The 10585-nt window shown below is 45.2% G+C and overlaps 1 protein-coding gene and 1 pseudogene across 4 annotated transcripts in view; both read right to left on the reverse strand.

Moving 5' to 3' along the window:
• Positions 1–10585, reverse strand: part of CD59 (CD59 molecule (CD59 blood group)) — a 23726-nt gene that overhangs the window by 4179 nt on the left and 8962 nt on the right. For all 4 annotated transcript variants that reach the window (XR_001161211.2, XM_023509053.1, XM_003781542.3 and 1 more), the window contains exons 2-3: positions 9334–9418; positions 5255–5356 (exon numbers count right to left, since the gene is read on the reverse strand). Coding sequence is in view for 3 of the 4 variants with exons in the window: in XM_023509053.1 (XP_023364821.1) it covers positions 5255–5356; positions 9334–9403 (172 nt within the window). In the remaining variant the exon portion in view is untranslated. The remainder of the gene's footprint in view (positions 1–5254; positions 5357–9333; positions 9419–10585) is intronic.
• Positions 4485–5248, reverse strand: LOC111722644 (annotated as a pseudogene).

The following is a 10585-nucleotide window of genomic DNA, read 5'->3' on the forward strand; positions in this document are numbered from 1 at the left end:
AAAAAAAAAAAAAAAAAAAAAAGGAGACAAAGAATTATAAACTTTAAAATATAAATTCCCTGGGCCAGGCCGGGTAGCTCAAGCCTGTAATCCCAGCACTCTGGGAGGCCAAGGCATGTAGATCACTTGAGCTCAGGAGTTTGAGACCAGCCTGAGCAAGAGCAAGAAGCTGTCTCTAAAAATAGCTGGGCATTGTGATGGGCGCCTATAATCCCAGCTACTTGGGAGGCTGAGGCAAGAGAATCAACTGAGCCTAAGAGTTTGAGGTTGCCGTGAGCTATGATGCCATGCCACTCTACTGAGGGCAGCAAAATGAGATTGGGTCTCAAAAACACAAAACAAAACAAACAAACAAAAAACCCCTGGATGCAGAACAGTATGTAGAATGTGGTCCATCTGTATGAGTAAAGCATATGCACACGGGAGTAAGTGCATTAATTTTTCTCTGGAAGGATTCCCAAGTGATTACACAGTGTTACTGTGATGGAATATACTCTTCATCTATATCTTTCTGAGGGTGAGACATTTTTGTTTTTCTGGGTTTTTTTTTTAGATTTTTAAAAAATAGTCATAGGGATGACATACTTTAAAAATATTTGAAACTTAGCCAGGCATTGTGGCGGGCACCTGTAGTCCCAGCTACTCAGGAGGCTAAGGCAAGAGAATCGCTTAAGCCCAGGACTTGGAGGTTGCTGTGAGCTGGGACGCCACAGCTACCGAGGGTTATAAAGTGAGACTCTGTCTCTACAAAAAAATTTTTAAAAAAAATTTGAAACTTCATGTAAAAGTCACTGTATTAATCTGTGGACGATAGGAAGTTCCCATAAGAACACTCCATTATGGTCCCACTCTTGGAAAAGTGTCCTTGAGCACATAGAAAAATTCAGGTCAGAAATATCTACTCCAAGTATCTTAGAGTGAGCTTTTTAATATTCTGAAAAAGCATGTAAAGGTGGGAAAAAATGAGCTGAAAGAGAGTTATTATGGGAGATTTTCCTCTCCAAAAACAACCGAGTTTCTATGTGCTAAATACTGGGACCATCTGGGAATAGACCAATAGAAGGAGGTATGGTCCTTGCTCTGGAATAATTTTTTTACCTTCTGTAAGGTATTTTTTTAGAAAAAAATAAAGATGCCTACTTCATTATTTAGGACAATAATTGTTAATTTGTAACTAATTAATCCTATTCCGTTCATAGCTTGGAACAAAACACTCCTAAATTTATAATTGCAGGTCTAACTGTGCTGTCTTTCCCAGCAGAGGAGATCGGTATCTGGATTAAAATTTAATGAAGTTTGGTCAAGCAGTAGAAGCCAGATAGAGTATTCCAGGAATGGCTGTACTTGCTTGAGTCCTAACTCTGTAAGTGGATACTTCCAATACTGTCCTAGAGGCTGCTGCCGATTAAGACAAGTTACTCCTTTATGTGCTAGTAATTAAACATTGAAACTTGAAAAGCACTAAAGCTACCAGAATGTTAATTAGGGAAGCCTAACAGCTTGGGAAGAACAGATAGTAACTTATTAATAATTGTTACCAATTAATCACTTATTATGTGTCCTGAAGCATGTCAAAGGACATTATTTGAATTATCATTTTCAAATAACAGTCTTATGATGATGATCTCACCAAAGCCAGCATCAGAATCACCCAAATAAAAGTGGATTATTATCAGTGTCATGGGAGCATCAGAGATCCTCTCTGACTATAATATGCATTTAAGTTTCCTCCATGGCTTGATGTCCTTTTAGCAGTGAATAAAATTCCACTGTCTGGATATAGCACAGTTAATCCATTCACCTACTGAAAGACATCTTAGCTGCTTCCAAGTTTTGAAAATTATGAATAAAGTTGCTATAAATATCTGTGTGCAGGTTTTTGTGTGGATGTAAGTTTTCAATTCACTTGGAAAAGCAGCAAGGAACTGATTGCTAAATCATATGGTATGAGTCTATTTAGTTTGGTAAGAAACTGTCAAACCATTATCCAACGTGGCTGTACCGTTTTGTGTTCCCACCAGCAATAAAGGAAAGTTCCTGTTGCTTTACATCCTGGCCAGCTTCCTGGCCAACTTCTGGTCTTGTCACTGTTTGACCATTTTTATTTTTGGAGATCATTTCACTATGTTGCCCTTAGTAGAGTGCTATGGCATCACAGCTCACAGCAACCTCAAACTCTTGGGCTTAAGCGATTTTCTTGCCTCAGTCTCCCACATAGCCGGGACTACAGGTGCCAACCCAATGCCCGCTATTTTTTTTGTTGTAGTTGCCTTTGTTGTCTGGCAGGCCCAGGCTGGGTTCAAACCCGCCAGCCCTGGTGTATGTGGCTGGCACCCTAGCTGCTGAGCTATAGGCGCCGAGCCTGTTTTGACTATTCTAATATGTGTATCGGATTGTTTAAATTAACCATTTTTTAAGTTTAACAATTCAGGTAAGAAACCATGGGATTTGAGGGCTGTAAAAAAGATTTTGACTCTGGTCTACTTCTGTCCTCTCCATACCTCTGCTATCCAACATACACATTTTATAAATAAACTGAGATGGAGAGAACTGGCTGCGGGCAGGGCAGAGGCCAGAGCCCTTAATCCGCTTTGCTAACACTCACTTGACATTCAATAATTGTCTTTATCCTCTCATTTGGGAATTTTACTTTTTGTAGTGAAGGCTCCAAGAGACGTAGATGATCACCGTGAAGAACCAGGACTGTGGTCATATATAATTGGTGCTCACATATTTGTGGAGTGAATGACTCACCAGGTTCTCTCTGGGGCCTTACTGTGCTTTCTACATTATCAGTGAGTCAACACGGGGTCCTGTGCTGCAGGCAGAGGGACTGTCCCTCTACAGTACCAAGAACCTTGTGTGGAGGGCTTGTGATAATCAGAACTATCAGATACTCGTTTTTTTGACAGGCTAATTCTAATTTGTGTGAGATCAAGGCTCCTTGCAACCTCGATTCCTGGGCTCAAGCGATCCTCCCCATAGGTGGTAATTTGTTTTTACATATTGAGGGTTTCTCCTCTCGGTGGAAATGAATCATCTTTCTCTCAGGTTTTTCTCTCAAGCCTTCTCTGAATTTTACCTGACATTGCTCACCATTTCTTTTTTTTTTTTTTTTTTGAGACAGAGCCTCAAGCTGTCCCCCTGGGTAGAGTGCCGTGGCATTACAGCTCACAGCAACCTCCAACTCCTGGGCTCAAGCGAGTCTCCTGCCTCTGCCTCCCAAGTAGCTGGGACCACAGGCGCCCGCCACAGCGCCTGGCTATTTTTTGGTTGCAGCTGTCATTGTTCTTTGGCGGGTCCGGGCTGGGGATTCGAACCCGCCACCTTAGGTGTACGTGGCTGGCGCCTTAGCCGGTTGCTCACCATTTCTTGATGTTGACAGTGGGGAGAGTTTCTGGTAGAGGATATAAGAGTCAAAATAACCTTGAAGAGTGCCTTTATCTCTTAGAAATGTAGGTCTGGGAGGTTTAACCAGTATACTAAGCAGACTCTGAACCTGCTCTTCCTCACCAGCATCCCTACACATATTGATTCAACCCAGAACTATACCCAGCAAGAACGGAGGGCACATCTTCACTGGTTTCCTTCCTCTGTCTAGCACTTCCAAAGTCTAACCTAAGAGGATTTATGGAGGTATATATTCCGTAGCATAACCAATTTGGAAAATGCAGATTTGACAGACTTGTGTGTGACAGTAGCCTCCACTGCCACATGCAGGAGCACTGTGCTCTGAGCCTGCTGGCCCTTGCTGCCTCGGCCCTTCCCTCTCAGCCCTCTCACCTTCTGCTTGTCCTTTGAGCTCAGTCTGAGTCCTCAGAGCTCTGCAGGTATCAGATACCCCACGGAATGAGAAAGGTGTACATTGAGCCATCTGGGACAACCCAGCAGGTCCTGTATGTGTCCTTCCCTCATCTTTGCATTCCCAGCCCCTCACTTAGGCTCTGGCCCACAGCAGGTGCTCAGAGGCTTAGGAGACAGCAAGGTGTTGCTGTTAAAGACCTCAAGCTTTGGAATCAGATGGATTTCTATGCTCAAACCCTGAGCTGATCACCTGACCATAGCCTGTTGCTTACTTTGAGCCTCAATTTCCTCATTTCAAATGGGAATCAAAACTCACCCTGAGAGGGGAGAAGCATTCATTACAAAGTGTATGGGCTGGGTATGGTGGCTCACGCCCGAAATCTCAGTACTTTGGGAAGCAGAGGTAGGCCAATCACTTGAGGCCAGGAACTCAAGGCCAGCCTGGGCAAGACAGAGAGAACCTCATCTCTACAAAAAATTTAAAAATTAGCCAGGCCGCTTATAGTCCCAGCCACTCAGGAGGCTAGAGCAGGAGGATTGCTTAAGTCTGGGAGTTCAAGGCTGCAGTGAGCTATGATCACATCACTGCATTCCAGCCTAGGTGACACAGTGAGACCCTATGTAAGAAAAAAAAAGCATACAAAATGTGTTTAGTGTTCAATAGATTCTTTCTCTTTTACAGTAGCCTTTTATTTTTAATACCTATTATACATGAATTCATAGGGAAAGTTTCCAGCAGCTCAGAGAGTGGCTTTTAGCTTGCTATGCCTATTAGGCCATGAATTCATGGGGAACAGGTTCCAGCCCCTTATGCTCCTGTTCCATTGGTTCTCTTGGTTCTCCTGTGTGCTATGCTGTACGCCTCTTATGCCATGAATTCATAGCAAATGGGTTCCAGGAGCTCAGGCTCCTTTCTGTTGGGTCTCACAAAGTGGGCTCCTCTGGGTAGAGCAGGCTAGAGCTTCATTTGAACCCAGGTGCCTTTCTCTTTGGCTTCCTTCTTTTTCTGATCATTTTCTTTCACGTGTTTTAGAAAGCTATCTCAGCTCTTAAGAGTGCTTAATATTCTCATTATGAACATTAATCCTCTTGGCAAGAATCTTGCCCTTGACTTGGCTGTTTACAACTATGCCAACAGCATGCCGGGTCACACTGTAGACTCTTGCAGTTTTGCCACGGTAACATTTGTGTGGCCTGCCTTTTTGAACAGTACCCATTCCCCTGAGGTCTACAATATCACTTTTCTTGTAGATTCACATATCACCTCTGGCTGAAGGAACAACTCCATGTTTTCTAAAAGACCTAGAGCACCTGTATCGGGTGCTCCTCTTTCCCTTGGTGTTCATCATGTTGGTGAATTACTGGAAGATGGAGTCTCTGGTCGAAAGGCTTCTGCCGGACTCTTACCACCCCATTACATTCAGGAGACAAGGAAGCAGGAGGCTCTTACCGGCTATGGTATGGAGACAGGCATCTAAATTAGGTGTACAATTGGCGACCGAAGTGCAGTCAGCGACTGGGTTCAAACAGCTGTAGCACTTCAGGCTAAAACCTAGATTCAGGAAGAAAGCTCATTAGGACCTTTCAACTCGTACTGACTTCAGCCCTGGCAGCTTACAATCTTCATTAATGTGGGACAGAGGTTGGCAACTCAGTGGCATGCTTGCCCTCTCATGAAAGCTGGGAAAGTGCTGATATCTTTCCAAGCTCACACTATAGCAACATCTTCGGACACTGACACAAACACAAAGGAGAGAATCACATTTCAAAACCCATCTGACTGTGCAATTGGGACGCTTCCTCCTAACCATCAACTGGCAAGAGATTAACCTGCAATGTAATGATCTATTAAAAGGAAACTATCAAGAGATGAAGCTAGCAGAATTCTATAAGTGCTTTGCAAGCAAAAAAATATACTCAATTAAATCACATCTTCATGGATCGATGATCAGTATTTGGCGGTACTTATCTCTGTGACAGGAGATTTTCAAAGAGGAAATAGGTTGAATATCATTCATTACCTACCGATATTAACAGATGAACATCTGCAACTTATTTGATGACAGAGAACACTAATTGTGAACCCCAATTAAGCAAAAAGCTCCCCCCTACAATGAACTCTATACCTCTCATTAGAAGGGTATTATATGTTGGTACTCGATTATTATGTCATGAATTTTGTCAATTTAAAATTTGTGAAAATGCATTTCCCCTTTTTTTATATAAGAACTCACGCAGTATCCTTGATTTTGTCTCTCGGCCTGCAAAGCCTGAAGTATTTATAGTCTGGCCCTGCACCAAGCTGATGACTTCTGGGAAAGGGTATCATCCCTGAACTGTTTCCTATTAAGGGACTGACCCAGTGCCAGTCAAGAGAAGACAACAGCTGAACACTTCAAACCACGGGGGTTGGGACAGCCAAAACAAGCAGAGACACTGAACGCAGGGGTCACCTTCCATCAGAGGCAAATGGCATCCAATTCTCTACTTTGAAAAATGACTTGCTCCCAGTCAAGTTCTTACTATTCACCTTTGCTAGCCAAACTTCAGTTTGCTGGATTAGTATTCCTCCTTCTCCGTTTTCATAACAACAGTGACAAGCAAAAGATGAAGTGGGGAGAGGCTGAGGAAGCAAGAGTCGGAAAGAAATCTTTTTGATTGAAATGGATATACATTTTTCTATTTCCTTTCTGCCATGTGGCTTCTGCCATGGAATCAGTACTTGGTGGAACCTACCAGTGTGAAAAGACATTTTCAAAGATCTCACAGAAGAATGTCATGTTTAAAGCAAGTGTGGGTTTTCAAGCCCAAGAGCTGACTTCTTTTAGTTCTAAAGCCAAAGCCTATATTTAGCACCATGAAAAGAGGGGATTTCCCAAAAGTTGGTGGAAGGGAGTCCTGTCCTGAGCATAGACAGGACCCAAGCTCTCTGTAGCAACTTCAATGGCCAAGTCTGCCTTCTAGGTGTGAAATCCCACTCAGCAAAGAACCCCTTGTTCTGCGAGGGTTCGAGATTACTACTTTGAATCTTTAGTCCAAAAACCCCTCCCTCCCCACTATGTTTGCGGACGACAAGACAGATGCCGGGATAGGAAAGTGACTCACCCAAGGACACTCAGCTATGAAGTGGCAGAGCTGAAGCCAGTCCCCAAACCAGAGGGAGGGCTCCATCAGACCCACTGTGAGCATGTGTCATGCCTGTGTGAGAGGTGAGCCACAGTGACGTGGCACAAAGAGGTAGTTTTCCTGCGGTCCCTTCCTTCTACCACGTGTGTGCATATGGACGAGAGGAAAAGGATCTAACAGTGAGGGTGTTGTTCCCACCTGGCCATGTCTTAGGGCCATTTTAAAAGGGCAGCAGTAGAAGTTAACTTCCTGCTGGCTAGAGCCAGAGCTTAGTTGGCTTCTTTACAAATTTTAGAGAAAGGAAGGTCAAAGTCCCCATTTGGGACTTCTGTGGGGCAGAAATATGCACGGCTAAGTGCATTCGATATTCAAATATCTGTGCATCTAGGTGCTAGCCCTTCATAGAATTGTTACAAGAAGTGGGCTCAATTCTCTTCATGCCCATTTTGCAAGAGAAAACTAAGATTAAGATGCTAAAGAAATTGTCCAAAGTCACTACGCGACAGAGCTGAGACTCCAAACCAGGTCAGTTCTCAAACCCAAGCCTGGTTTACTCAAGATGCTCTTCTAATCCACCCGAGCAGCCAAGCGAAGGAAACTACACAGACTGAGAGGGAAACCAAGGCCAAAGATAAGCAGTAAGGCAGTGGGTGATTGATGTTCTCACCACTAAGCCAGGGTACAGACTGTGAAGGACGGTTCCCTGCAGTTCCTCAGAGTCCTTGGACAGCAGCAAGGGAGGCTCGTGTGTGTGTGTGTGTGTGTGTGTGTGTGTGTGTGTGTGTGTGTGTGTCTGCCTCATACTCCAACGTTCTGAGGAAGGGCTTACTATACCCTGAGACCTGCCAGGAGCAGCTGATGGCCCCAAACCCAATCTTGCTGTGAACAAAGGCAGACTGCTGGATGTGACTGGGACATTATAATTACAGAGGGTACACTGGGCAGAGGATCTCAGAGTGTGATGACGTAACACAGGTGAACCACATGACAGCCACCCTAGCTGGAGCTAGTGGAGGTGAAGAAAAAGGGGACTATGCTTAGGACTGGACCCACTTCCAATGGACTTCTGAGAAATCTCCTCTTTCCATGGTGCTAAACGTAGGCTTCGCCTTAGAACTAGAAGTCAGCTCTTGGGTTTGAAAACCCACACTTGGTCATGATCTCTCTTTTGGCTCAGAAAGGAAGAACATATTCAAGTGTATCCTTGGACAAGTGACTGCTCTGCACTCACCTCAGTGTTCTCAACTGTCAAATGGGCATAAAAGCACTGACCTCCTCCTGGGATAGGGACTGTGCTGAGACACAACACAGTCCCGATTCCACAATGAGCAGTCAATACACAGTAGCTGGTAAAATTAAAAGGCATGCTTCAACAGCACAGAAATCTTTTCTTATTGCTAACTGTATTGCAACTGCTGTTTCTGCTTCCCCACTACCCACCACACACACACACACAAACACAAAAGAACCAAAAGCAGTAGTGGCCAGGATGTTACACCAATGTGATGCAGACAGAAAATAACATGTGACCTCTATGACAGAGCAAAGCAGGAAGCCTGGGTGTTCCTACTGCTATAGAGGTTAGGACTCAGAAGTACCCAGGGACCTGCAGGAACAGAGATAAGGCAGCAGGGGAAGGGCGGTACAGGAAGGGGTGGCCAAGGAAGGGATGCTGCAGGGGAAGGGGTGACCCAGATGAAGGGGTGGTCCAGGAAGGGATGGCCTGGAACAGCAGGGGCTTATAGAACATGACCTGGGGACCCAGACTGTGTCTGTTCACATTCTGGTGTACCACTTGGGTGTGTGTTTCAACACATTATTTAATATTTGGGGGCCTCAATCTTGTCATCTCTAAGTGGGGACAGAAGTCTTACCTATCCCAGCAGGTTGGCATCAGGACTGAATAAGCAAATACATGTAAAATGCTCAGAATAGTGGTTGGCACATAAATGCTGGGAGCCTTGGCTGCTTCTGTCATCACTGTGACCATGACCATTGCTACAGCATAGGAGAAGTCCCAGGGTAGAAGGACTAAGCCCCTCGGTGGCTCTGGGCACAGTGGACCCCAGTGGGGCTGGCCCAGCACCCCAAGCACAGTACCCACTGTTATCTGCAATCTGCCTGTGGTTAGAGTGTGAAACCCAAGCTGCCAAGTGTTGCTCCACCCTGTAACTCAGGCTGGCCTACAACCCTAGAAGGGGCCCACTGAGGACAAGGCCACAGTAGGAAGGAGGTATCATACAACCCCAGACCTGTAAAACTGGAAGGCTGAAGAACCCAAGCCAGGCCTGCAAGATGAACTGGTGCCGAAACTGAGGACAGTGGTGTCAGCTCAGTTACCCTGAGCCTAAGAAAACGGAAATCAAGGCCAAGGCTGTGTGGACCCAGGACTCTGGAACTCACCTGAATAGCAAAGGATAACCAGGACAAACAGGAGAGGAAGCAGCACCAGCTTTTCTAGGCTTCTCATCATGCCTGTCCACAGAACCTAGAAGGAAGGGGACAGGACGGGTTGTTATGAACAAAATACTGCTAGATGTCTCAGAGACTGGGAGCTGGAAGGCTCAGTGAGCTTAGGAGGCCTCGGGAAAGAGCTGCTAGAAAGAAAAACAGCAGCAACCCACCAGGCTGGGGTGCCCCAGACCAGGGGTGCTCTCAGGAGGGCGCACTTAACCCCTCCTCCTGACCCTAGACTTTGGCTTACTGAAGGAACGTGGCCAGTCTTAGTGAGAGGATAGCTGCAGGCATTAATGCAACTGGGCGGCATCCAGTCCTAACCCACAGCAGCCACCAAAACTTGATTATACTTAGTCCTTATCAGCCTCATTTCACTGCCAGGCAGTAGAAATTATGAGGTCTGCTTGGTCAGATGAGATAGGAGAGGAATGACCAACGCAGTAGCCCAAGTTCCTGTTCTACCGGTTCTACCTCATGCCACTGGCTGAGCTGGAAGGCCCTTTCTCCTCCAGGTCACTCTAAGTGAAGTGATCAAAGGGGATCTCTGGAGGGGAACAGCCTACATTCCGCAGCAGAATGGGGGCAATGGCTTAGCATGCCTGGAAGCGCTGGGTTGGGAGGGAAGTATCAAGTCCCAGCCTCAATTCCATGCAACTGGCTGGTCTTCACGGCGGCCTGAAGGGCAAAGACAGCAGAGGGAGAAAGTGACGGGTATGCAGATGCCAAAGTTGGCCTGTTCAGTTAAAAATATGACCAGGTCTTTGTTAATTACAAATGTGAATTTCCAAGAGCGAAATGCTCACGTGGAGTGTGTGAGTCCTGAAGTGTTCAGAAAAGTGTTCAGTGTTAAGAGTGTATGCATAGGCCAAAGAAGAAATAGGTGAGCATTTTAAAGGTATTTTAAAGCTATACAGGCCCTCAAATGTGGACAGCAATTAATGGTAAGCAGGATTATTGATGACTTTTTACTTTTCTTCCTTACTTTTTGGCACTCTTTCCCCAAATATTTTATCATGAATCAAGTTTTACCTTTAGAATCAGAAAAATCCACACATCACAAATGTTCCTTTTTCAGTAGTTATACACGTGTACCACCGATCTTTTGAGAAATCTATCTTGGAATTGAAAAAAATAAACACCCAACCTCATGGTTTTGAAATTCCTCCCTAGTCGGCTCGGCGCCTGTGGCTCAAGTGGC

This window comes from Otolemur garnettii, unplaced genomic scaffold (assembly GCF_000181295.1).
Source record: "Otolemur garnettii isolate 467f Iridium unplaced genomic scaffold, OtoGar3 scaffold00001, whole genome shotgun sequence".
Taxonomy (NCBI): Eukaryota; Metazoa; Chordata; class Mammalia; order Primates; family Galagidae; genus Otolemur; species Otolemur garnettii.